General features: G+C 35.0%; 6 protein-coding genes across 14 annotated transcripts; 4 read left to right on the forward strand and 2 right to left on the reverse strand.

The window, feature by feature from the left end:
* Window positions 1–2,309: 2,309 nt before the first annotated feature.
* Window positions 2,310–4,492, forward strand: LOC107424284 (B-box zinc finger protein 23). The gene is made up of 2 exons (XM_016034041.4): window positions 2,310–2,795; window positions 3,696–4,492. Exons 1-2 carry the CDS (start codon window positions 2,577–2,579, stop codon window positions 4,107–4,109), a joined length of 633 nt encoding a protein of 210 aa, XP_015889527.2. The 5' UTR covers window positions 2,310–2,576; the 3' UTR covers window positions 4,110–4,492.
* Window positions 4,493–5,062: 570 nt separating this feature from the next.
* On the reverse strand, window positions 5,063–6,772 carry LOC107424281 (putative clathrin assembly protein At1g33340). Its single transcript, XM_016034037.4, has one exon. It carries the CDS (start codon window positions 6,604–6,606, stop codon window positions 5,281–5,283), a length of 1,326 nt encoding a protein of 441 aa, XP_015889523.2. The 5' UTR covers window positions 6,607–6,772; the 3' UTR covers window positions 5,063–5,280.
* A 1,501-nt stretch (window positions 6,773–8,273) lies between these two features.
* On the reverse strand, window positions 8,274–12,112 carry LOC107424283 (uncharacterized). 8 transcript variants are annotated; one of them, XR_003057050.3, is made up of 8 exons: window positions 11,593–12,111; window positions 11,423–11,498; window positions 11,008–11,138; window positions 10,784–10,854; window positions 10,188–10,278; window positions 9,897–9,947; window positions 9,158–9,566; window positions 8,274–8,587 (listed from the first exon to the last, which is right to left on the reverse strand). XR_003057050.3 is itself a non-coding variant. In XM_025076775.3 (7 exons), the coding sequence occupies exons 1-6, from the start codon at window positions 12,037–12,039 to the stop codon at window positions 9,927–9,929; spliced, it is 837 nt and encodes a 278-aa protein (XP_024932543.3). In that variant the 5' UTR covers window positions 12,040–12,110; the 3' UTR covers window positions 8,274–8,587; window positions 9,897–9,926. The 8 variants fall into 8 exon arrangements, 6 of the variants coding, with proteins under 6 accessions (XP_024932543.3, XP_048335601.2, XP_048335602.2 ...); XM_025076775.3 differs by lacking the exon at window positions 9,158–9,566 and having other exon boundaries at window positions 11,593–12,110; XM_048479646.2 differs by lacking the exon at window positions 8,274–8,587 and having other exon boundaries at window positions 8,958–9,566.
* A 1,551-nt stretch (window positions 12,113–13,663) lies between these two features.
* LOC107424285 (kinesin-like protein KIN-14E) lies at window positions 13,664–22,453 on the forward strand. Of its 2 annotated transcripts, XM_016034043.4 has the most exons (25): window positions 13,664–14,029; window positions 14,142–14,196; window positions 14,481–14,730; window positions 15,190–15,262; window positions 15,400–15,531; window positions 15,614–15,852; window positions 15,982–16,309; window positions 16,800–16,899; window positions 16,977–17,158; window positions 17,345–17,460; window positions 17,611–17,713; window positions 17,902–18,054; window positions 18,171–18,317; window positions 18,413–18,613; window positions 18,828–18,992; window positions 19,220–19,324; window positions 19,468–19,608; window positions 19,735–19,929; window positions 20,047–20,173; window positions 20,289–20,491; window positions 20,626–20,808; window positions 20,912–21,007; window positions 21,179–21,376; window positions 21,627–21,898; window positions 22,088–22,453. In XM_016034043.4, exons 3-25 carry the CDS (start codon window positions 14,573–14,575, stop codon window positions 22,278–22,280), a joined length of 3,810 nt encoding a protein of 1,269 aa, XP_015889529.3. In that variant the 5' UTR covers window positions 13,664–14,029; window positions 14,142–14,196; window positions 14,481–14,572; the 3' UTR covers window positions 22,281–22,453. The 2 variants fall into 2 exon arrangements, with proteins under 2 accessions (XP_015889529.3, XP_048335323.2); XM_048479366.2 differs by lacking the exon at window positions 14,142–14,196.
* Window positions 22,454–23,729: 1,276 nt separating this feature from the next.
* On the forward strand, window positions 23,730–25,503 carry LOC107424257 (2-oxoglutarate-dependent dioxygenase DAO-like). Its single transcript, XM_016034005.4, has 3 exons — window positions 23,730–24,327; window positions 24,651–24,969; window positions 25,070–25,503. The coding sequence occupies exons 1-3, from the start codon at window positions 23,969–23,971 to the stop codon at window positions 25,322–25,324; spliced, it is 933 nt and encodes a 310-aa protein (XP_015889491.1). The 5' UTR covers window positions 23,730–23,968; the 3' UTR covers window positions 25,325–25,503.
* A 149-nt stretch (window positions 25,504–25,652) lies between these two features.
* Window positions 25,653–27,202, forward strand: LOC107424269 (2-oxoglutarate-dependent dioxygenase DAO). Its single transcript, XM_060819215.1, has 2 exons — window positions 25,653–26,695; window positions 26,825–27,202. Exons 1-2 carry the CDS (start codon window positions 26,399–26,401, stop codon window positions 26,915–26,917), a joined length of 390 nt encoding a protein of 129 aa, XP_060675198.1. The 5' UTR covers window positions 25,653–26,398; the 3' UTR covers window positions 26,918–27,202.
* The last annotated feature ends 373 nt before the right edge of the window (window positions 27,203–27,575 follow it).

Here is a 27,575-nt window from a genome sequence, read left to right on the forward strand (position 1 = left end):
TCTTTAACAAAGGAAGAGGGACAGAGATACGGGCTGTAGGGCTATAGCGTGTTGGGATATGGAGAGCATACTGGGCTGTAGTAGCCTAATTCTTGAGCCCATTGAGCTCTTAAGAAAGAAGGAAGGGAGAAGATACTGAGCTATTAAAGATGGGGACAGTGCTTAATTCCAGATATTGGGCTATGGAGAGGATACTGGGCTGTAGTAGCCCAAATGTTGAGCCCATTCAGCTAGTAAGAGAGAGGAACAGTAAGAAGATACTAGGCTGTTAAAGCTGGGGAGACATAATTTCTGATGCTGGGCTATACATGAGTGGAGAGAGGATAGGCTTGATTTTGTTTTTATTTTTTTTATTGAAATTTTTTTCTTTCTCAACAATTATTAATATAAACGGGAGGGGAGCATTCCAGACCCAGGGCCCTGGCATGGGTGTGAGAAGAATTATATTAAATCAAGTTGTTCTGACATCCTTCTCAAACTTAGAATTTTATTCATTTAAATCAGGAAAAAAAAAAAAACAAAAACAAAACAAAACAAAAGGTGTCACGTCAAAATAGATGAATCCCAAGATTTTATTTTTTTTTAGGACTTTAAGATAAAATTTTATTTGTTATTATAGTAATGGTTTATAACATTGATTTTCTTTTTGTGTCTATAATATTGATTATTAATTTAGTGTTAGTACTACGACATTTCTTAGGGAAAAAAAGAAAAAAAAAAAAAAAGTGTTAGTACTCCAAAAAAATATAAATTTCCTTTATCATTGTTGGTGACATATGTAGTTTTACTAGTAAAAAGTTCATGGTTTAATCAGACGCATGCGAAACAAAGCAAAGCATTGGAGTTGAACAAGCTACCATTTGAGGTTTCTATGCTCACAAAGGATTATGTTAGAGTTAGTGATCCGAATTCTTGATGATCCGACCCGAAAAGCTCGCGGTGCGACCCATTTGGTGAAACTAATTTTGGAGAAAAATTTGGAACTCTATAGTGGAAGCGGAAGTCTCGGGCTCTGTGGTAGACACTCAATTTTAGGGTTTCTTCCGTATATATATTTCTTATTCTTTTGGGGTTTTGCTGCTGTAATTGGGATTTTAGGGTATAGCGCAGTTTTTCTCACTTTTGTACTAATCTTTCGATATTGGATTTGCTTCTCCCTGCCCGTGGTTTTTCCCGTCAAGGGTTTCCACGTAAATCCTGTATTTGTTCTTCGTTTTCTTTGTTTCCGTTGCTATTTATTTTTCTCCCAATTCCGTAATAGATTATGATAAGAAGGTTGGGGAATTTCTTTGAGAAAACAAATTGTGGGGTGAAAAAAGCTAGCAACAAAAATGGGCAAGTGCAAAGTCGACCTGAATGTGATCATTCCGATAATATCCATAGTCGTCTCTACAACTGACAAGAGGCGAGTTCTAGATGTGTATAAAAACTTGCCAGATATTTTGGATTTAGCAGCAGGTGAATGAAAGATAAGGCATGGGGATAGAAGCTTTTGATGATATGGAGTGTCTAAAATCTGCTGTAATATTTCCCCATGCCCATATCACTGACAACCAACAAAGCAAAGCAAAAACTACCAAGAGTTGAGGATGACATTTCGTATGGGTTTTGACCTCCACACTATTAAACTGCTCAGCTAGTGACTTTTAGTACACAGTATTTGCTGTGGTCCCTCTTCCAACTCATTGCCCCACAGTCCAACTTGCCCTACTGGGCAGGGAGATGAGATTGCAATATATATATATTTCAACTAAATCTCACGACTAAGACCTTTTACCAAACTCCGGAACACATTATGATGACATCTATTTAGTGTCCAGATCTAGTTGCCCATAACAAACTAGGATCTAGGAGGATGATGATCCTCAAGCTCCAATTCCTGGCGGCTTCTACTTGGGATTAAATTAATTCTAATTGTTTACATGCTTCTTAATGGTGGCTTTTTGCCAAGTTTTGCAAGAAATTGAATCTCTGAAAATGTTAAATATGCTTTACAAAGTTACCTGATAAGCTTCTGCAGATAAGCTTCTATGACACCATTCATTTGTACTCTATAAAATGCAAAAGCCTCTATCTTTATGCGGTGCATAACCTGGAAGTTTAAGTAGAAGCGAGTCTCCTATAGGCAATAGGGAAGGCACTAACATATAGCTTATGACTAACGAAAGGACCACATTCCCGCTCCATTATCCTTTTAAGGCTAAACTAAACTCGTCAGCTTGTGAGCATATCGTATGTGCAATAGCGATCTCACGTCGTCTATATAATGTCAATTATATTCCCAACATACATTGTCTATATTCCTTTTCTACGGGGCCACTTTTGAAACGATCTAGCAATTTCCTTCTTGTTGAATACTTGTTGTCTGTATTTAAAAGCTTTTGAACACCATGCAGGGAAATAAAAAATCTACATATTAATATAGACATTTGCTTAGTGCTTTGCACAGTAAAAACATACTCATATATATATGCTGGATTCATGATAGCAAAAAGCTCATACAAGAAGGATTACTGAGAGTTTTTGTCTAGAAGCAGCTTAAAGCTTAAAGAGGAGGAAGAGGAAAAGAAAATAGGATGAAGGTACAGTGTGATGTATGCGAGAAGGCTGAGGCAGAGGTGCTATGTTGTGCAGATGAAGCGGTGCTATGTGTTGAATGTGATGAGAGGGTCCATGGAGCTAATATGCTATCCCAGAAACATGAACGCCTTTGTCTCCTCAAATGTCCATTACCATCTTCCTCCTCCTCTGCTGTTTCTTCCTCTTCTGCACTCCCTCTCTGTGATAAATGCCAGGTATATTTCCTCCTTGTCAATCTCTACCAACGCTTTTGGGCACAAAGATTAGTTTTTATTTTCCTTTTGCTTTGATCCAATCCCCCATATTGAGTCTCAGCAAGTTTAGTTTGTACGCATATTTTATATCATGAACAACTTCCATATTTTCTCTCCTACTACATTATCTGTTCCCCTGCCTCTTTTATGCACTTTTATTTTGTTAAGTTTAATGTATAACCTCTCCAAAAATCCTATGGAAGCGCTATACTTCAATGTCAGGTACATCACTCTAATTCTCAAATAGTTTGGGTATTATTTAGATATATAACCTCAAATCTTGACGTGCAAAGTCGATGGGATTGACCTTGGTTATTTGATTTTAAGTAGGTGTCCTTGAGCTCCAAGTTTTCCACCCCCACCCCCCTTCCCCCGGCCCCCCAATGATGCTGTAGCTACATGGAATCGAAGCCATAATTTCTTTGTACTTTGTTCTTGTTAAATCACTGATTATCCCGAAAAGATTAAGCTAAAAGCTTAACACCCGCTCACCCTCATAAGTAAGCCCATTAACAGGTGGCCTTACACGTGCCAAACAATGTAAACAACAATTCAACAGAAATATAAATATAAATAGAGGTATCAAAGATCGAATACACATTACCAAGGCTCTGATACCATGTTAAGTTACCATCTATCCCGAAAACTTAAATTGATAGGAAGCAGACCCAACAATATATATTAATCTTGTTTTCAATAGTTCTCACAAAACTGGAGTATACTTTTTTTCTGTTTCTGAAACCCATATGCTTAGAAATACCATAAACATGGCTGCCTTTTATCTGTTTTCAAGGTTCAATAATTTTCTGCTAATAATTCTGGTAAAGTTGATGCGCTAAGCCCTTATTATTATGTATGCAGGAGAAAAACGGATATGTATTTTGCTTGGAGGAAAGGGCATTGCTCTGCAGGCACTGTGATATGTCAAAGCACATGTCTGGAAGCCCATATACGTCGTCACACCAAAGATTACTCATTGCAGACATAAAAGTTTCCCTTCAACCCTCAACTAATAACAGTGATAATATTGGCTACAACAGCACAAATTACCCTGCAAGTTTGTCAATGTCTTCTACCATGAACAAGTTCCCAGCAGACAATGAGAGCAGAACAATGGATGTTGAGGCTGCATATGCAGAGAATACAGCCACCTTTCTTGGTGGATCTGGCTTTCCAACAGAATGTAATTGGACATTGGATGAAATCTTGGACACCAACAGCTTTAACTACTACGAGTTCTCAGATGCTGGGTCATCTAGGATTGGCAGTCAATGAAAGTTCCTAGTTCTCTTCTCAAATTGCAGCACAGGAAACAATTTGGATTGTCCATTAGGTTCGCTTCCCTGCTTCTGATAAATTGTAATCCAATGTGATATAAGCTGCCTTTCATTATCTTTTTCTGTTTAATCATTATACAGGCTAATACTAATTTGTTGTTTCTAACTTAGTATGAATCCTTTTCCTTTGTGTTCTGTTTCGATCGTTGAGTTCATTTGACCATTAACATGTACGTACTTCTAAATTTGAATTGGAAATAATAAGATAAAAGAGAATCTAGCATATGAAAAGCCAAAAAGAAAACAGGTGACAGCTCTCTGTCAAAAGAATATAGAGTTCCCCCTTATATGGGGGCAAAAGAAGAATATGTTAAATAATATGCTCACCAGCATCTAAGTGTATGTGTGGCATTTGATACAAGTACCATAGAGCCACCTCGACAGGGAAAGATATTGTAAAGAAATCTAGTCTGTACAGACATTGACAGAGTTAGTATTTTCTGTTAGATGATCGTCAGGAATATCATAATTGTTCCAACAAACTCTCCCAGCAGGGTTGTTTTTGGAGCCTTGGGCTGCTGATTCCCTTTGTGCCTTTGTGGCCTTTCTATTTGCGTCTTTGGCAACTCACTTGAAGTTCAAAAACATAATGATTTTTCTGGTCGTAAAGTTATATTAATGATGTAAATCTTGTTTTTATTTTTAGTTCAAATTTAATTTTCTGCCCAATATATGGAATTCATAGTTCATTTGGACATCGTAATATGAAAGCCATTTTAAACTGTGTGGTCAATTGACTTTAGATAAATATAAGATTTAGTGTAAGTGAAACATCACTTGGCGCATCAACTTAGATGGTCAAGGCAAATGGTCTTTGTCAGATAATTTCCCAGTCGTTAAACAACATACTCCTGTGAAGAGTGAATTCCAAAGTCCCGATACCATCCTAAATAGTAGTGAAAATTTATAATTTTCTGGTGTTAATTTTCTTTGATATGTTTTGCTAAAATATTACATTTTTGGGCACACAAATTTCCCCCTATCAAGTGGGGAAGCAACAAGAGAACTACATAACAAGGGAAAAAGTGTGAATGAAATAAATACAAAATTAGTAGATTTTTATAATTGGTAAGGAAACCATGACTTTATGAACAACTAACAAACCAAACTCATACCTTTGACACTATATTTGTACCCACACAAGTTGTAAATGGATTTAGAATAGCATATGGCTTATTATGTTCATTTCCGCTGTTATTTTGCTGCACAGAAACATCACAAATAGCACCATGGAAGAGTCTCCCAGCAGGTTCTCCTGATTGGATCGGATCTCCATCTTCAAAAACCACCCAAACCTTACTTATTTTAGTCTCCAACGACCATGAGAAAAGAGTAGACGACAAACCAATATCACTTTTCTGCTCTTTCTTTTTGCCTTCCATGGTTGTCGTAGCCACCTGAAACTCAGTTGTCCTGCTCAACACAGAGGCTTTGGCACATGAAATAAGCTGATGATGATCTTCAGAACAGCTCAAGCATTTTTCCAAAGCCATAACATCATCCATGGTGATGATCTGAACTGATGGATATTCCAAATTCTTGTTCTCTATAATCTTTTTGCAGTTTTCATATAGATCGTGAAGCCCTTGTGTTTGCTGAGAAGCCCTTGTGAGTATTTCACAAGCTAAACCTCTTGCAGGCCTTGTTAAATCAAAGAACATATTAACAAGAGCAGCAATGCCTTCACAAAATGTCATATAGACTTGGAAGCTTTCCTTCAACACGTTGATCATGGCGGATTGAGCCAGATTATCTGAAGGCAAAATATAAAAAGGTGAACAATCTAACACCTTATCTATAAACACTTGACATTTTGGTAACTTACGAAATACCATATCGATGGCTTTCTCTTCGTAGCAACAAAGCTCCAAGCCTTGGGAAACAGCAAGTTCGAGTTTTCCAGCTTGGTTGATCACCCACCCCATTCGTTCTTCAAGGTAAGAAGAATACTTATGCAAAAAGCTGATCGAAGGATCGGAATTAGTCCTCGAAAGCCAGCGAGTACTCATTTGTAAATGGCCAGAAACATGTGCACCGCGAAACTGGTGCTCAAAGCACCGATTGCCTCCGCGAAGGAGGCGATGAATTAGTATAAGAGTCTTAAGGGCTACAAGGCGGTCTCTGGTCTTGCCAAGACGACGTGAAATTCTTTCAGCAAGAAAAGACATAGAGCCTGGAGAGTTTGAGACCAAGAAGAGTATCTCATGCATGTATTTGTCATCAATAGGTCCATTATCATGGCCTGTAGCTCGAAGAACTGCAATCTCTATCTCGGAAAAGCCATCGTGGTGATTGCATATCATGGCTTTGCCGATTGATGCATGGTCTTTAACAGAACCAAGAGCTAGCCTGAGCTTTCCCTGTAAGTCCATCCCCATAGTTTTAATGGCTGTGGAATTTGGTGTGTATGAACAATTTTTGTGTAGAGAGAACATGAAGTTGGAATACACATATATAAAGTGGTGAGAAAGATTTGGATTGAAAGAAGAAAAATGAAAGAATCAAATCCGTATATTTTTTATGATTAAAAAAAGTATAGAAAAGTGGTCTCAGCTCTCAACTCTCCTAAAATGCATGGAGACAAAATGGGGCAGAATGTTCCCGTTTGAAAATTAAATTATAGAGAAAAAGTCATAAGGGTTTGGCTGGCATATTATTGCTCTATAGTAGGGAATGGTTCACATTCAAGTCAACACATGGATAATCAATTATTCACTCACTTTAATCAAAACTACAAGTTGATTATATATATATATATATATATATATATGACTACAACTCTTAAAACCTGGCATTAATTTGGGAGTACCACATACTGATAAGAAAGATATTAAGATAGTCCAACCATTCAAGAGATTGTCACAAAATGTATTTGTATAAATTGTCTTGTTTTATTTTCTTCTTAAATGAAAATTTATTAATTTACAATCATAATTCGCAAATCACGCAATGTTTTTAGCATGAGTATTAAATAACTCTCCTCATATAGCATTATTGTCATTTGCTACTTGATTACTAGCTACACGTATGCGTTCAAAGGTCTCTTTTGGTAAACATGTAAATCTGTTTTTTTTTTGGTCTAAATACCTATAAAAATTCTACCCCAAATCCTACCCAATCATGATTCGAATCCATGCACAAAGTGCATAGGTGTGGTGTTTAACTATTGAAGATATCCAGTAAAAATGTAATTTTCTATAGAGAAGCATGTCATCTAGAAAATAATAATAATAAAATAAAAAATATTTAATTTTACAAATTATATATTTCGGTTTCTAGTTTCAACCAAGCTTCGTACACCCATAGACTCTCCTCTTTCGTAGTAAGCCCACTATTTGGATCTAATTTTCCACATGAAAACATGTAGGGAGTGCCAACATTTGTGCACATTATTCTCTTTATCTAACTTTTTATAAATGGATAGTGAAAAAAAAAAAAAAATGGTACTCCCAACACGCTAATACAAAAAAATTGATGTATCAAGAAAAAATGAAAAGAATAGGCTGAAATTCTAGCTTTGTTTGTTTTATATGAAAAGGAAAAGAATAAGCATTCTAGTTTATTGATTGGCCAGGCCACTAAAAGCCTTGGATTCCATATATACTCAAATCGAAGTGTTGGTTTCATAAGCATCTCCACTTCTCAAAAGGCGAAGTGATTGCTATGAATATGAAATTTATTAAGAAAAAATGAAGAAGAAGAAGAAGGGAATTACAAGGGAAGAGTGCCTTGGAAGGCTCTCTTAACTTTTTGAGGTAGAAATATAAATGAATAAACTAATTTTAAAAGAGTCAACGAAGCAAAAAAGTTTGAAAATGTAGTGGGGTTACAAAAAGTAAAAAGAACCATATTCTCTAGGAATAGGATTCTTGTGCAACAAAACTCTCTTCCCATTCGCAACATCACAAGAAGCCAAATGGCTTTGACTCCGGAGAGAGGAAGCTTCTCTCTCTCTCTCTCTCTCTCTTTCTTTTTTTTTTTTTTTCATTGATATAAATATATATATATATATATAGCTTCATCATTCTACATTATGCAAGCTTAATTATCTTTCTTTTCTTTTGCTTGGAGTTAAAGCCCCACTCCACTGGCACAGAAAAGCAAAGTGAAAAGTGACTTTTCATATTCTATATTAACAATAATGTAAAGATGCTTTTGCCATGACCAATAGTTGATTAACATTTCCATAAAAACTAACGACATTATGTTGGTTCAAAGCATGGTAAGTTCAGCTAATTAGCATAGGAAAAATACTACATATTATCGTACTTTGCTTACATTTCTTCCGTTTAATTTTTATAATCTTCTCCGTTGGTGGCTAAACTGCGCAACAGCTTTGAGATACTCTGCTATTCAAAGTGGATAATTCCTTTTATCAAATCTCAACTTGCCGAAAAGCTTATAGGAAAGTTGTCCCTGCGAGAAAAAAAGTCAGCATATTTCCTTTGTGATTTGAAAATCCATACTGTATTTTTTAAACCTGGAAATTAAAGTAATATAGGCAAATTATAGCAAATCGCACATATTGGACAGTCAACGATTTATGCGTTTGGTGCAAGCATTGAAATGAAATCAACCATGGACGACAAAATGTTCTTCTATATTTTGAATTAAGTGTACTGTCGTGGATGTAAGACAGGCCAAAAATCGAAAATAGAGAACAGAATAAGGAGGGACTTGCAAGCATAGCTTTCTTACTTTATTTTATGAAAGTGATTTAGAACAATATAATTGTATAAATATATTCTTTCTTAATGGTTGCACAAGTTAATAATCATCGTACACATTTATGTTGGTTTTTATATATAAGTTGTAGAAATTTAGACTTCAAAATTATTTTTAAAAAGCTACATAAAGTATCAGCGTTTCCAAAAATTTTAAACAACCTCCCAAATGCACCTTAGAAGTTTTATGGTTTCAACACATAATTAACTTATTTTTAAAAAGAAAATTAAAAAAAAAAAAAAGAAATAATAAATGAATTACATATTTAATATGGCATTTGTAATTGGAGCCTTTCTTTTCTGTAGGGGGACCAGGCAAGTGATTAGCCGCCCTTACACAGCATTTTAATGAGCCTGGACTCAATATTTGTGTCAGTGAAATTCCCAAGAGACACATTTTGCGGCAAGGCACCCTAGATCTTAAAATGATTCTTCGGCAGAAAACCAAACCAATAGGGAAGAATGAATCACAACACTCGTTGTCCCAGAAGCAATTAGCAAGGATTATATACCAAAAACTACAACTAAAAGAAGTAAATAATCTCGTGACCACCTTCAGTCAACCAAAATGGATCATCATGATATATTCATTTCTGTCTAACCGAGTCGAATTTCTTCGTCTCTGTGTAGCAAATTGCAAACTAATATCATCTGAACAATAAGAATTGTTTCTGCATATAATAATTACTTCAATTAGCCATATCCTTTGATCCATAACATGATATATGATGTAATGCCATCCTTGCAAGGACTACAGATATGATCCTTTAGCATAAAAGAGAGTTTTCAAGACCAACATTATAAACATGATTTCTTCCTTGAGAAACCTTTATTGACTTTCATTGTGATGGGAAGCAGTTGCAGACCAATACAACAAAAGGGTAGTAAGACAGTTGGGGTTTTTTACATGTAAAATTGGTTCCCATTACTTCTATTGCACTACTGTTTCACTTGGTCTTGTAGGAGCAAAGGAAAATATGTAAATCAAATCTAAATTGTACCTGAAGAAGAGAAAAACTCTCAGGAATATCCTACTTCAATGGCTTCATACCCTACATAAGTCCAAAAAAAATATTACAAGTTGTGTTATTACTGCTCATCACCAGTTCACCACCTCATTTCTTTATCATTCTTTTTTAATCCAAGAACAGACAATAGAGAAATGATGACATACTGTTTACATAATTGGGGATAGAAATAATTCAGATGTTAATTAATACTACAAAATAGCAATTATAACTCAGATGCTAAAAGATACAACAACAAAACAATAATGCTGATAATGGTCCTACCTTAGATGCCCTTAATTCATTCACTGCCATTCGAAGAGAATCATCTGAAAGTATCAATCGTGACAGGGCCCCTGTGCTTAACCTGCAATATCTAGCAGAACGATATTAAATCACAGTAAAGCCAAGACTTTGAGCTTTCTATTGACTATACTACACCAATAAGAGAAAGAAACTTCCATGTTAGTCATGATTCAAGAAACCATTTAATGCAGCTGTCTTTTTCTTCTTTTTCCTTTCTCCCCGTTCTTCTTCAGTCACTGTTCTTTTAGCACAAGTGGAAGTTTCTACTGGTAGATAGTAGTTAAAAGGAGGATGAATTCAACAACTACACATGGTAGATTAACTAACTGTATAGTTTATCATTTTGCACTAAGTTTCATTGGTTTTCCACAGTTACTTATTCCTCTTATCTACGACAAATTTTTCCTTTCCAAATAACCACTCAATCCAGGATGGTTGACATTCTCTCTGTACATCTAATGTGGCAGATATTTACTCAAACAAAAAGGAAGGAAATAAGCCTTGCATATGATTGGTAGTTATCATATGCCTAACTCTAGAAAAGTTTGTAGGATATAAAGTACAGAATTGTTTACCCAAGAAACTTTGCTGCATCTGATATAGAACCCTCAACTGCAAAAATTAGATCCAACAGGGCTTGCATTCCCTGCAGCGGCAAAAACATGATGTTTTCACTTAGTGCACATATCTCACATATTTCATTATGATGCAATAGAGTTTCAAATGATTCACAAAACTTTTCGAACAGAAAGATAGCAATAATAACGATAAGAAAGAAACAAATAAATAAATGGAATACCAGAATAAATTTACGATTTTTTGGTCCAATTTGGGGACCAACATCTGATCCTCGAATGGTAGACTTTGCTGGAAGAATTTGAAGGAGCTCTCGAGGAGGTGAATAAGCATCAAGATCCACAGTGTTCCTGACTAGCTCAAGAGAACAACACAATCGGTCAGACAGGACTTACAAACATCAACAAAACAGGCATTTAGCTTTAACAAATAAAATAAAAATAAAAATAAAAGACAGAACATCAACAAAACAGGTATCTAGCTTTAAAATTATTAAAAAAAAGAAAAGAAAAAAAAGGGAAGAATAGTGAGGAACAATTTTACAATTTGCATATTGAAAATCTACTTAGTAAATAAATCAATACTAAAAGCTGCACAGCAATATGAAATGGCACAAAATTGAGATGAAAATTTCAAACCCTTGAGAGCTAAAATGGTGCGGAGGCGATCTAAGGCCGATGCACGATTCATGTGCTGTGATCGATCCTCAACAGCCTGGAAAAAATAAAGAAAAATTAAAAACAAAAATAAAAACCTAAACTTTAACCCCCCAAAGAAGCAAGAAAAGGAGAAAATGGAAGCAGCAAACCTGAGCAATGAGACCAGTAGGGAGGTGCTTGAGTCGGACGGCAGACTCTCGCTTGTTGCGGTGCTGACCACCAGGCCCAGAGGCTTTGAAAGTTTCGAGCTGGCACTGACTCATTAGCTCTTGGTCAGTCAATTCAAGGTAACCCTTGTCTTTACCATCGCTATCACCATTGCCATTAGCATCAGAACCAGTGCTGGTGATGCTTCCATACTTGGAACACAAAATGGAGAAGAAGCTTCCTTTTTTGTCCCGTAGCTTTTGTTGCGACCACGTGCTTATGCTTCTTCCTCCTCCTCTTATTCTAACCGATAGTACTGGGAATGATGATGATGATGATGACGATGATGGTGTTGATGCTAACCTCGCACTGCTATAGCTTGGTCTGACTCTCAATAATCCAAACAGATAAACCGAAAACAACTTACACATCGACATAGTCACTGCCATTTTTCATTTGCATTATGTATATTCCATCTCCCTGGTTTTTTCCCAACTACGCTATCCCTATCTCCACGACTTCCACATTCTATTGAGTGACAACTCTTGTGGGCTTCAAAAATGGTCCAAGCGATTTGTGGCCTGAACAAATGGGCTAAGCCCAAAAAACAAAAAAGAAGGAATTGATAGTCAAAAAGAAGCAATTGAGTGAATTTTTATTCTGTTTGGTGAAAAAGGAATTAACTTTTTGTTGTTTCCCATGCACTCATTGATTAGAAAAACAGTTTGGAAAAAAAGTCATAAGTGCAGGAAATTTATCAAATAATGATCGTTAAAAAAGCAAATATAAATTAGTATCATAAGCCATTTGGTAGGAAGGAGTAATAATTAGTGTTATGATTGCGTTGTGGTTGCTTAGATAAAAGTTAAAATCATTGGTTTGTTTTGTCATTTTGAACAAGCAAACAAACAAAATAAAAGGAAAAAAGTTAATAGCCAGCATTGTTGTAGAAGCAATCTGAATCCGTGGCCTCCATTGAAAAAGCTTTACCTGCTGGCTGCAGCTATAAGTAATTCCCACTAGTTTGGTGCGGTTGGTTGCGAATTTACGCGCTTTTGCTTTTAGTATTAGTTATCTTCCTCAACTTTTTCATGTTTGTCTTCAATGCAATCACTTTTTTTTAAGTTTCTGGAGTTATTGTTGTCCTTCCAGAAAGCCACATTATATTTTAATATATTATACAAAGAAAATGTGTTACATATATTCATGCTCACACGTGTAAGCGTATATATAATATATGGGTATGAGAGAAGTAAATGAAAGTGTCAATTCCCGTGAGATATATTAAAAGCATTGTTTCTTGAGCTCTTCTACAGGGTCAAAGCCGGCATGGCCGGCAAAATATTCATCCATAGATACATCAAAAACCATGTAAGATTGGCATGAAGCCGAATTTTTACATCTCAACATGTTATATATTTATTCCATATTAAATAGCAGCGATTAGTCAACTTTAAATATCGCCAAGAAATTGCTGGAGGAGTGACGTCATTGAAGTACTAGATTTACAAAAAGAACAATTTGCAAAATAAATTACTAGGAGGAAAAAGTATTTGTTATTACAATTTACAGACTTATTTTTTATTTTTTTATTTTTGTTGTCCTTAAAAGAGAGATTTGAAGTTCAGAAAATAGAAGTCACTTGGAAGACCGAAAGGTTAGTGATGCCGGTTTGTGATGATTGGGCTTCGCTCACCCGACACTCCAACGTAGCTAAGATAATTTGAGTGGGCCCTTTTGCAGGCGCAAAGACCAAATCCATGGGGTCGAAGAACGAATCTAGCGGCCCGGGATTGGAAGTTCTAGTATTTGGCGTCTTCCCGCCCTGGGCTTCGTCAAATGAAAAAGTTGGCACAAATCATTTATAATTCAAAATAAATAACAAATATACATATTTTTAAATTTAAAATACATAAAAAAAATATTAAAATAAAAAGAAAATCACGTGGGCTAACCTTGAGATTTTCCACGTATCATAATTTTTTTTTCAAAAAAAAAAAAAACGAATATAAGAAATTTAAATAAAAAAAATCGTCTTTCACGATTTCGTTTTCGTTCCGTAAAATTGGAAACTTGTTTATGAAAAAAGAGCTACACATGCAAGATTTGGTACGAAAGAGAAAGGATTAAGCAATGATTTTGGGTAGAAGATGAAAAGCTGAAAAGAAAAAATAAAAATTTAAAAAATTCGAAGAAACAAAAATGATAATCTCGGAAGGATAAAAAAAAAAAAAAAAAAAAAGAAAAAGAAAAGGAAGCTTGAAATTTGCCCTTGGACCATTTACAACAGTCTCGTGACTCTCGCTTCTCTCTCTTTTTTTCTTCCCTCTCTAGTACTCTTATACTTCCCACCGATTGTGTTTTGGATACGCTTTGTTGGATGCTCGCTCACAGTAGAGCTCAGATCTCTCAGCCATTTCCATTGCTTGCTTGCGAAAGGTATATATTATTACGACAATTGCCGCTGTTTCATATCCATTGATGTTCTTTGTTGACTGGATTGTGAGTTTTGTTATTTGAATTTCTAATGCCTCTGATTTATCTTTCTAAGCTAAGCTCGATCCATTTCTCAAGTGAGACCTTATAGTGTTGGCGTGCGTCTCATTGTGCGGTTCTGGATCTCTATGCTTCCATAACCTTACCTCCTAACTTGGAGATTAAAGAAAATAAAAAGTTTTTTTACATTCTAATTTCTTTTTGCTCCGTGAAAATGGAAGTTGGACAATTTTTTTTTATTTATTATTATTATTTTTTTGGGTGTTTGGGTTTTGTTTTTGTTTAATCTGAATTCTCTCCTTCTTTTGTTTTTATTTTTATTGTTTTGCATCTTTTACAGCAAAGCTGAATCATTGTCCTTTGTTCTCATTATTATTTACTGTAACATCCGCAGTTTCAGGAGACATGAATTGAATAGCTAGAGGAGAGCTGAAAGTGTTTATGTGAAGTAAACATCATTTACAGTACTTTGGAGATTTAAATGAAATGACAATTGATCTTCAAACTTCAATGGCTCAAAGTGTAAGAACCAGTAGGTCTTCGTTTGGCTCGAGTAATGGCAATGAGGATGCTTCTTTATACAACTCTTCTACTGTCTCAAATGGAGATGGCTATGACAGTGACGGTTCCAATTTGGCACCCGCGTAAGTTTCCAACAGACATCTTGTTTAATTTAAACATTCCAACTCTGCTTCGAATTTTTTTTTTTTTTTAATCATGGATTTTGTTGTCTAATTGACAAGTAAATAGTCGAGGATTCTATCCATCCTTTTTTATTATTCGTGCTTGGAAAATGGTCTAATTTACTCTAAATTTATTGATTATTTTGCAAAATTCGCCGTTAGGATTCTATCAATTATTTGTGCTTACTCTATTCTCAAGTGCTAAAAGGTTTTCTGGATTTTGGTCTCAAATCATTACACACACTGTACTAGTTGTAGAAATATTTGCATGTAATGTTTTGTGCATATACTTATCATCATGGTAGTATACTAGTTTTGCTTCTTTAACAAACTGTCAACTTCATAAAGATGTGATGTAGTATGTTGTTGTTTGTGATTTTTCTAGCTGCTTCATCAACATTTTTCACTTCTTACTTGCAGTACTCCAACAACTTTATCGATGTATATTCCAGAAGAGCTTGCTGGTGCCATACCCTTGATTGATAGATTCCAGGTGGGAGAAGATACGGTCTTGCTAACCCACACAACACTCACTCTTCCGTGTTCAGTTTTCTTTGCTTTCCTTATTTCTCTATTATTATTATTATGACTATAATTATTGAATTCATGTTCTATATTTTTTCTTTATAGGTAGAGGGATTTTTAAGGTTGATGCAAAAACAGATTCAGTCTGCTGGGAAACGTGGATTTTTCTCTAAGAAATCCATCGGCCCTCAAATTCGAGAAAAGTTCACATTTGAGGATATGCTGTGTTTCCAAAAGGTGATAACATGCATTGTTTTCTGACATAAAGTGTACCCAGATATGTAGAAGTCATGAAGAGCTAATCACATGCTTTTTACAGGATCCTATACCAACATCATTACTTAAAATAAATACTGACTTAGTCAGCCGGGCAGCAAAGTTATTCCAGATAATTTTGAAATACATGGGTGTTGATCCATCTGATCGAGTTACGCTAGTAAGCCTAGAAGAACGGATAGAACTTGTCGCGAAACTATTTAAGCAAACACTGAAGCGCACAGAGCTTCGAGATGAACTATTTGTTCAGATTTCAAAACAAACAAGGAATAATCCTGATAGGTATGTATATGTTTCCTAGGCTTAATGTTTTGTATTCATGCTTGGTTTAATTTGGTCCTGAATAATGTTAGAACTTCAACTAGTTTATTATGCTTGATTTTGTTTTCATAATTTATTTTGGTATAACAGGCAGTACTTGGTCAAAGCATGGGAATTAATGTACTTGTGTGCATCCTCAATGCCTCCTAGCAAGGACATTGGTGGATATCTATCTGAGTATGTGCATAATGTAGCGCATGCTGTGAGTACTGACTCTGAGGTTCGAATCCTAGCTTTAAATACTTTAAATGCTTTAAAGCGTGCCGTTAAGGCTGGTCCAAGGCAAACTATACCTGGTCGTGAGGAGATTGAAGCACTTTTAACTGGTCGAAAGCTTACAACAATAGTGTTTTTCTTGGACGAAACATTTGAAGAAATTACATTTGATATGGCAACAACAGTTGCTGATTCTGTTGAGGTACTTTTAATGGACTTTTAAAATATTTATGGCTGTAGCACATATTGTACATATTAGTACAAGTACTTGTAGGCTTTATTTCTTTTATGATCTTTTATTTATTTATCTTTTTTTGGGCAAATCTTTTAGGATCTTTTGTAGAATACGTGCTAATACTGTATTTTCATGCTTCAACATTGAGTTCATTAACTGTATGGGCCATCAATTATATTGGCTGTTTACTTGCTATTTGCTGCTGAAAATCATCTGAACGACTCATTATATGTGCATAGCCCTCAACTTTTTTGTGATTGTAGCTTCAGTTTGGAAAAAGGATTTATTACCTTTAAATGCTATATGGGTTCGGTAATGAAAAATTAACTCTATTTTGGATTTATTAATGGAATTTTCTTCACTCTTTTTTTTTTTTTTAGTTGATGGACTAAATCCTTTTGTTCTTAAATGAGTTTTAATACTTGTTATGTCTAACTGAAATTCATATGTGCTTTAGGAGCTTGCTGGGATAATCAAACTGTCAGCATACTCTAGCTTTAGTCTGTTTGAATGCCGTAAAGTTGTCACCGGCTCCAAATCACCTGATCTTGGAAACGGTATTTCTTTATCTCATTGATTTATTAATATTTGAGATTGGACTCTTCATCATATGTGCAACCCTGTTGTCATGCAGAGGAGTATATTGGGTTAGATGATAACAAATATATTGGGGATCTGTTGGCCGAATTCAAGGCAGCAAAGGACCGCAGTAAAGGAGAAATTTTGCACTGCAAGTTGACGTTTAAGAAAAAGTTGTTTCGAGAGTCAGATGAAGCTGTAGCAGATCCAATGTTTGTGCAGTTGTCATATGTACAGGTATGTACTTTCAACTGAGGAGTCATTTAGTTGCTTTCTTGCCTTTCAAAAAGATTCTTGTTTTCAAAATGTGGCTTGCAAACTCTGAAAACATTATTTACTTTTGATGGATAAATGGAATGATTCTTAGAATCTTAACTAATATTGTACCTCTAAACTTGACTTTACCTCGTAATGTTTTTGCAGTTGCAACATGATTATATATTGGGAAATTATCCTGTTGGAAGGGATGATGCTGCACAGCTGTCTGCATTACAAATTTTGGTGGAGATCGGATTTGTCAGTTCTCCTGAGTTGTGCACGTTAGTAATTTCATTACTTTCTCTTTGTTGTGTTTCTTTCTTTTGTTATATTGTAAGCCAAAGGACGTTATATTTAGTGATTGAATTTTGCATTCCTATATTTATATTTTTGTGTTCCAATAATTTTTTATTTGAAAAATATTTTTCTAGTGATTGGAATTCGCTATTAGAACGGTTCTTACCTAGACAAATCGCTATCACACGGGCAAAACGGGAGTGGGAGTTGGATATCCTTTCTCGTTACCGTTCAGTGGTAAGATATAAATTTTAAATTAATGTAGTTGCTCTAGTCGTGAAGTGAACATGTGTTTACATAATATTAGATAACAGTTGGACTTGTGATTTTATAATAAAAAATATAAAAAAAAAAAAAAAACACACACACACACACACACACACACAAATTTTATTCTCATCTATATTATTTTTATTGTTTGGTAGGAGAATTTGACCAAAGATGATGCAAGACAACAATTTTTGCGGATACTGAAGACACTTCCTTATGGGAATTCAGTTTTCTTCAGTGTTCGCAAGATTGATGATCCCATAGGACTTCTACCGGGGAGGATTGTTTTGGGCATCAATAAGAGGGGTGTAAGTATCCAAAAGTTATATCATATGCTATCATAATCTCATACTTACATTATAAATAGATGTGATTCTTTTTGAATGGAATAGCTGCTAATTATATTTGTTTCGTATTCCTATAGGTTCATTTTTTCCGTCCTGTTCCAAAGGAATATCTACATTCAGCTGAGTTGAGAGACATAATGCAATTTGGTAGTAGCAATACTGCTGTTTTCTTCAAGATGAGAGTTGCAGGCGTTCTTCACATATTCCAGTTTGAAACCAAGCAGGTATTGATACCTCTTACATGTTGCAGTTCCATAAATTTCAAGCATCATTGGATTTTGCAGGTCTGACATAGTTGTGATTTGTCTCTTCCATGCAGGGAGAAGAAATTTGTGTTGCTCTTCAAACGCATATCAATGATGTAATGTTACGGCGCTACTCTAAAGCCCGCACTGCTGCTAGTGGTTCAATAAATGGAGATCTTCCAAACAATTTTAAGGCTTCTAGTGTGGAGGTGTATGAGAAAAGAGTTCAAGATTTGTCTAAAGCTGTTGAAGAATCTCAGAGTAATGCTGATCAAGTAAGCTTCAAAAGAAACATTTGATGCATTACACATAAGGTTCAATAAAATTGTATGGTGTCAACATCCTTCCGTTGATGGGGGTAGGGTTGTTAAAGTGCCCCTCAGGTTCTGGGTATTGAGAACTGACTGCATAAAACCTTAATGTATTTACTACTACTAAAAAGTTATTATTTCCTGAAATTAAGATTAATTAGCATGTGTGTTCATGTAGTTGCAAGAAGAATTGCACGAAAAGCAAAAACAAGAAGCTAAATTGCACAAAGAGTTGGAAGATCTGAAAGAATCCTTGAGATCTGGAAAGCAAAACTTGGCAGAAGTTATGTCTGACCGTAACAGACTTAAATCATTGTGTGATGAAAAAGACAAGGCACTTCAGGTTAGTGAAATTCACTGGGTCAGCACTTGCTCTAAATTTCTCTCCATAATATCCGTTGTTCTATTGTGGCATAAGAAGTGAGATGTAATGTTACAGAGTTGACCCCCCAATACTGATTGGTTCCTCTGTATATTTGTTAAATTCAAAAGAATGAGATATTACAATGTTACGACTGAGTGACTAACCTCTTGTAACAATAGTCTAATACTTACTTCAAAATTTATTAGGCAGCAGTTGTAGAGAAGAGGAGCATGGAATCAAGGTTGGCAAAGTTGGGTAATCTAGTGCTGGAAAACAATAGTAAAAAGGAAGCAGTTGGTGCAAACAACCAGGTAAAATTTTTTGAACGTGGATATCCTGCTGTCTTTTTATATTTCAAATCTATGTGTTCAATAGCATTTCTTTCATCAAGATAACTGGTTGTTTATATGATAAAACCCTGTAGATTATGGAATTATATGATTTATATCCATAGGTATTAAAGAAACTCCAAGATGAGTTAAAACTTCAAAACGAGGAATTGAATGCAGCGGAAGAAACAATAAAGAGGCTGGTAGAGGAAAAGTTATTATTGGAGCAAAGGATGTCTGGACTTGAAAACAATAAAGATAATGAGGTAGAACCGTTGTTATCTGAGGAACTCTTTGTTTTATTTTTTTTGTGTTTTATTTATTTATTTAGTTTATTATTTTTTTAATTTTATGCTGTGAAGCTAAGTTTCATAGTGGCTGTTAAAATGCAGATTCACCTTCTTGAGAAAAACTTTGAGCATGAACGTAAAACATTAGAGCTTAAAGTGATAGAACTTGAAAAGAAGCATGAAGATGCTAAGCGAGAGTTAGCTGGTCTTGAGGCAACTCTTGCTATAAGGAATTCAGATTTGGCTGTTTTACAAAATAATCTAAAGGAACTAGAGGAATTGAGAGAAATGAAAGAGGTAATCATTATTTATTTTATTCATATTTTTTTTTCGTAGATGGATTTGAGTGCATGCACATACTTGTATGTTTCTTGTAGGTGGAGAATTTTTCTTACATGTCTTGCTTCATTTTAGGACATTGACAGAAAGAATGAGCAAACTGCTTCCATCTTGAGGATGCAAGCGGCTCAATTAGCTGAGCTGGAAGTACTGTATAAGGAAGAACAGCTTTTAAGGAAGCGCTATTTTAATACTATTGAAGGTTTGGAACCTTAAAATGTTTTCAATATGCAAGTGGAAATTATTATTATCATTATTATTATTATTATTTTTTTTGTGTAACATAACCTAAATATTGGCTATTGGATACATTTCAGATATGAAAGGAAAGATTCGAGTATACTGTCGACTACGGCCTCTTAATGAAAAAGAAATTGCTGAAAAAGAGAGAGATGTACTTACAAGTCTAGATGAGTTTACAGTTGAACATTCATGGAAAGATGACAAACCGAAACAGCATATATATGATCGTGTGTTTGATGGAAGTGCCACACAAGAAGATGTGTTTGAAGATACAAGGGTAAGTTTAATTGAATTCAAATAATTTATCATCATAAAAGAATTTAGCTCTTTACTTGTTTCAAAAAGTTTCTTTAACAAGTTGTAATTCTTTGACTCATTAATTTTCCTTTTTGGCGTGTTACTTTGTTCCAGTATCTGGTGCAATCTGCAGTGGATGGTTATAATGTGTGCATATTTGCATATGGTCAAACCGGTTCTGGAAAGACATTTACAATATATGGATCTGAGACAAATCCTGGACTCACTCCACGAGCTATTCAAGAACTTTTTAAAATTTTGAGGCGAGATGGTAACAAATTTTCATTTTCATTAAAGGTAATTGTCCTCCAAGTGTTAGATATGATCACTCAAAACAATTTATTAGTTGTTATATCAATTTGTGGCTAATATGTCTAGTTCCTAATATCTATTGACGCAGGCCTATATGGTGGAGTTGTATCAGGATACACTTGTTGATCTTCTATTACCCAAGAATGCAAAACGTTTAAAATTAGATATTAAGAAAGACACAAAGGTGATTTTCCTTGCACTTGTATCACAATTTGCAATTATATGAGGCATGTTAAGTCTTATCTATACTCAATTCTAGTTTTTGTTTATATTAAATATCTTTTTCAGGGTTTGTTTCCTGTACTACATTTACCTTTTCTAGGCTGCTCAATAATTAATTGATTTGTGGTGTTAGGGCATGGTAGCGGTTGAAAATGTGACAGTTTTGTCAATTTCAACTTATGAGGAATTAAAGAGTATCATTCAAAGAGGATCCGAACAGCGACATACTTCTGAAACTCAGATGAATGAAGAAAGCTCAAGATCGCATCTTATACTTTCAATTGTCATTGAGAGTACAAACCTTCAAACTCAATCTATCGCAAGAGGAAAGGTATTGCTATTATACAATTTGGATAGGGGAAATGTTCATTCTGCCCATTTGAATAATGTTCTTTTGTTATGCAAAGTTCTGAAGAAGCCAAGTCTTAAATGTATGGTAAAACTGTAAACTTCAAGCCTAGTTGTTTCGGTCTGTTAATTCTGAGTAGTTTATGTTAACTACTTCAAGCCTAGTTGTTTCGGTCTGTTAATTCTGAGTAGTTTATGTTAACTAATGTTTTATGTCTTAATTTCACGTGTAGCTAAGTTTTGTTGATCTTGCTGGCTCGGAAAGAGTGAAGAAGTCAGGCTCTTCCGGTAAACAACTGAAAGAAGCTCAAAGCATCAACAAGTCACTTTCAGCACTCGGAGATGTTATAAGCGCATTATCTATGGGTGGTCAACACATACCCTACAGGAATCACAAACTAACAATGTTAATGAGTGACTCACTTGGTGGCAATGCTAAAACACTCATGTTTGTCAATGTATCTCCAGCTGAATCCAACTTGGATGAGACGTACAACTCTCTCATGTATGTTACATTTTTATGTCATGTCTCTTTTTTCTCTTTCTTCTAGTCTATAGCATATAGTTGTTGGTAAGCCATTGAATAGGTTCCAACTAGGAAGTAGGAACTGCATTGGTGTTAAAGAGACTAGTTTGCTTTTTATACCATGTTATTTCATTGTTTAGAAAATATCTATCTTTTGTGCTAATTCAGGTATGCTTCAAGAGTCCGATCGATTGTGAATGATCCAAGTAAAAATGTATCATCCAAAGAGGTGGCCAGATTGAAGAAATTGGTAGCTTATTGGAAGGAACAAGCAGGTAGGAGAGGGGATGAGGAAGAACTAGAAGAAATTGAGGAAGAGCTACCAACAAAAGACAGGGCAGATGGCCGGCATTCTATGTGATATTTCTAGACTATTTTATCATCTCGGTATTATTTTACCGAGAATGTAAGTTTCAAAGTTTCACGATCAGTTTAGGAATACGTAGGATTGTATAGTCTGAGACTTAGAACGATGTGTATAATATTGCTTACCCTTTTAAATTAATGCATATATAAATGGGTTCGTTAGTCCAACTTTTCTCCATTGTCTACCGTAAACTTTATTTGCAGATCAATACTTGATTTCTAAGGATTTTAGAACTCTTAACGTTTTATCCACCCTATTGCGTTGGTCATTCTTTACTGTACTGACTGTACTACAATCCGATCCTTTATTTTATCTCGACCATGGAAATTTTAATTTTTTCCAGTCCTCAAAAGTCAAAATGCTGCCTCAAATATTCTCGTCTCTTTTTAAGCTTCTTTTCTTTCTGGATCTCACTCATTGCCAAAAATTTTAATTTCTCACCAACCCGTTACCCGTAAACCAAAAAAACAATAATGACAATGTCTCTAAACAAATAAACACCCTCAAGTCTCTACCAGGGCATGGGCCTTCATGATTTGGGCTCATTGCGGGCTGCTTATTGCTTTTGTGTCCAATTGGGTGTTAAACTTAGAAGCCCCTCGAGAGTCGAGAACTTGTGGACTTTAAACATCCACCCGGCGCCTCTGTCCCCTTTACTTACACAGGTTATACATCGAAACTCGATGGTTCAGAAAATTACAGGCCAGTGAATCTTTTGATTGAATTCCTACATACCCCACTAATTCGTCACAAAGGCAGAAACAAAAACATTTTGATTCTGTCTATGTTTACAATCTATTATGTTCGAAACAATAAATCAACATGTTACTTTTGTGTTTGTTCCAGGGACAAAATATTTGTCAAAAAAAGCAAAAGTACGTAAATTTTGAGAATGAACAGGTAATGAAATGATTTATCAAAACATGGTACTCAACAATTTATTCAACCAAAAAAAAAAAAAAAAAAAGTCACTGAACAAGTTTTTTTTTTTTTTTTTTTTGGGATTTACCAAGACTTTTTTTTTAATTATTATTATTTTCATTATTTTTTTTATGTGAAAATTTTTACATTTTACATTTTAAATTATATAAAATTACACTTGCACTCTCATTTTTTTGTCATATATATCAGGTGTGTGATAAATTTGTTAAAAAGTTAATAAAAAAAATGTGCAAAATGCAAATAAAATGCAATTAAAAATGAAGTTTTAGATGGACAGTATTATTAAAAAAAAAAAAATTCAAAATGCAAAATATCAAAAAGATCACAGCAATATCCTTATAATAATTTAATATTTATAACAAGTTAACAAAAGAATAATATAATAATAATTTACAAATTCTAGTGGAGATAATAGTTCAGAAAAAAAATGGTATCCAAGTAGGAGTGAGGCTTAAGAGGAAATAGCGTGTAAGCTTGGGGAATCGAAAATTAGATGGCAAAAACCGAGAGTCAACACTCTGATACTGTAGACGTTCATTGAACTTAAAAGCAATTATAGCATGTGCGCACGAAAAAAGCGCAAAAATGCTGGCCAGCTCCAACTCCAAAACAAGTAGAAATGGCAATGCCGTAGTTCATCAATATTCTTCCAAATCAACAAATCAATACCTCCATATCCATATCCAAATTCCCAAGTGATCAAAGGCAAAAAAAAAAAAAAAAAAAAAAAAAAAACAGAAATGGGTGATCAGGATAGTATCGGAATCCGAACGAATATTCCGGTAATTGATATGCAAAAGTTTCCAGATTCCGGAGAGTACGAGAAACTGAAAGAGGCATGCGAAGAATGGGGTTGTTTCAGGATTGTGAACCACAAGATCCCCTTGACTCTGATGTCGGAGATGAAGACAGTGGTGAGATCTCTCCTTGACCTTCCCATGGAAATCAAGAACCGCAACACCGATGTGATAGCAGGCAGCGGATATATGGCACCTACCGCAGTCAACCCTCTTTACGAGGGTTTGGGTCTTTATGATTTGGGCTCACCTCTCGCTGTCCGTAACTTTTGTGCTCAATTGGATGCCTCTCCTCACCAAAAGTAAAAGCTTTGATTCCCTTGTGCTCTGTTTCACTTTCGCTTTGTTATATAATTATTACCTGTTTGTCGTTTTAACTTCCTAGATTTAATAAATTGTAATTTTAACCATACTATTACACATGTATATAGTATGTGAATATGCTTGTATTGTATAGCATATGTGCTGTAGAGGAAAAAAATAAGTCACTGAACATGATAAGACGTGTTTGGAGTTAGGTCCATCTATTAGAGCAGGTTATTGATTTTATTACTTGATATTTATGTTAAGTTTTTTCTTTTTATTATTATTTTTTTGATGAATTTTGTGTAAATTGAATTGTCAGTGAGATTATAGGGACGTATGCCAAAGCAGTGAATGATCTGGCCATAGATATAGGGAGAAAGTTAACAGAAAGTGTGGGATTGTTCCTGGATTTGTTCAAGGATTGGCCTTGTCAGTTCAGGATAAACAAATACAATTTCACTCCTGAATCTGTAGGCTCTTCTGGTGTGCAAATACACACAGATTCTGGATTTCTGACCATACTTCAGGACGATGAAAATGTTGGTGGGCTGGAAGTGATGGACAAATATTCTGGTCAATTTGTGCCAGTGGATCCTTGGCCTGGCACCCTCCTCGTCAATCTTGGAGACTTGGCTACGGTACATAAGATAAGCATACATGTTTATTTCTATCAATTTCTCATTTGGTTTTTCCAATCAAATTGTGGGTTGTAATTAATTGATTTCGATGATTGATAAGGTGTGGAGCAATGGGAGGTTCTGCAATGTGAAGCATAGAGTCCAATGTAAGGAAGCGAGTATTCGAGTGTCAATAGCTTCATTCCTATTGGGACCAAAGGGGGGAGCCATTGAAGCACCTCAAGAATTTGTGGACTCTGAACATCCGCGTCTCTATGTCCCTGTTACGTATGAAGATTACAGAAAAACCCGACTCTCCACGAAACTACAAGCTGGTGAAGCCCTTGAACGTATACGCACCCCATGTAATTCCTGAAGGAACAAGCAAAAGTATTGTTGTTGCCTTCGCGAATCATCAATTATTAGATTAATCCACAGTGCAGGGGAACGGTGGCAAGTATATTGTGTTTAAATAATACCACTACGCTACCTAGCTAACTGTTAATAACAATCGGTTGGAACATATTTACTCGGTATATAGTCAACTCTTCTCTCTGCTACCTTGTTAATTTGCTTCTCAAAATGTTTTTTAATACTTCTTATATGACCTGATATAAAGTCCAAATCTGTTGATAAACAAAATATTTTGTTCTTGATTAGGTGTTATAGGTTCTTCTGTACGCCATTATGTGTGCATATAATAACAGTATTCATCATAATAACATTAACAATTTATCATGTGGCATGAAGTATGCAAATTGCCAGTGATCTCCAGCAAAGTAACGCCCATATAGATATAGCATTATAACCATACACTTCATATAATTAATACTGTCCGTCCAACTATTGACTTGCAGACCCTAATGAGAAAAGGTGACTCATGAAATTTGGAAGTGTACAAAGTGAAAGGGAAGTTTAAAATAAATTAAAAAAAAAGAAAGAAAAAGTTAAAAATTTCCAGATGATGTGGGAAAATGTGGAGATATAATTAATGATAATTTTTGTATGGTAAAAGAATTCAAGTACAATGCAACTATGCAAGGAAGCAATATTCTGAGGCCTGGCAAGGACTAGCCTTTCCAGTTCAGGATGATCAAATACAATTCCATACCTGAAAATTTAGGCTCTAGTGGTGTAGAAATACATTCAGATTATGAATTTCTGACCGTATTTCAGGACGATGAAATTGTGGGTGGACTAGAAGTGATGAACAAATATGGTGAATTTGTTGCAGTTTATCCTTGGCCAGGCACTCTGCTAGTCAATCATGGGGATGTTACTGTGGTATATATGTAAAAATATGCATTTTTTGTTTTTATTTTTTTTGTGTTAATTAGATATATATTCCTCACACTTTACTCTTCTTAATGACTAATTAATATTAAAAAATAAAATAAAATAAAATAAAATATATGACTAATGCATTGAATCGAACAGAGAGATAATAGAGATGTACAGTGGATATGCATATAAGGTGGCCATGGATATAGGGAGAAGGATTGCTAAAAGCTTCAGGGTGGTAAGGGAATATGATCATCTGTTCGACCACTGGCCTTGCCGGTTGAGAATGAACAAATATAGTTTCACTTGTGGTGTGCAATTGCACGCTAATCCTGGATTCCTGACTATACTTCTACAAGTTGAAATTGTCGGTGGTCTCGAAGTAGTGGACGACAAATCTGGTGAATTTGTGGCAGTAGATCCTAGGCCCGGTACTCTCCTCGTTAATGTTGGAGATGCTGCTAAGGTGTGTATATACAATTAATGTAAATATTCAGTGTTAATCAAACATTCTTGTTCTTTATGAATCAATTTGCTTCTGCTTAAGTTTAATGCTAGTTGTTGGTATTATAAATGTTGATGGTGTCTAATTAAGGCATGGAGCAATAGGAGTTTCTGCAATCTGAAGCATCGAGTACAATGTAAAGAAGCGAGTATTCGTGTGTCAATTGCTTTGTGTCTTCTATGACCAAAAGAGGCAGCCATTGAAGCCCCTCCAAAGCACGCGGACTCCAAGCACCCGCGTCTTTCTTTCCCTTTTATTCATGAAGATTACCTCTAACTCCCACAATCCACAAAAGTGAAACCTGATGAAGCTCTTCAACATATACGTTCCACTACTACTGTTGATTTGTGTTAGAAACCATCATGCATGTTCTTATTTATTCTGTGGTCTATGTACAACGTGTTTCATGCCTTACTCTTTAAATTATCGAATAATTAACTATAATGCTTTCACTTGTACTTTTTTTACTCCTGTCATAAAGATATTTATATATATATATATATATTGTTTTGCAACTGTATTGAAGTATCATCTTAATTTGAAGATTTATATGTGCCATGTGTTAATTAATTTTTAATGTGCCATTAATTTAATTAACATCCAATCCAGATATAAAATAAGAAGCCAACGCATTGATCAATATTTCTATCATAATAAATTTTTAAATCCCCAATGCTGGCACATAATATTCTCATAAATGTGTTCTGAATTTGGATTATCCCTACTGTCCCTATCCCTATCTAGGGTTATGGCATATTAGGATAGTTCAGTGGTAAAATCATTATTTTCTTGATAATAATTTCCAATTCAAACCTCCAAAATCTAACTTGGTCCATCTATT

Source organism: Ziziphus jujuba, chromosome 7 (assembly GCF_031755915.1).
Source record: "Ziziphus jujuba cultivar Dongzao chromosome 7, ASM3175591v1".
Taxonomy (NCBI): domain Eukaryota; kingdom Viridiplantae; phylum Streptophyta; class Magnoliopsida; order Rosales; family Rhamnaceae; genus Ziziphus; species Ziziphus jujuba.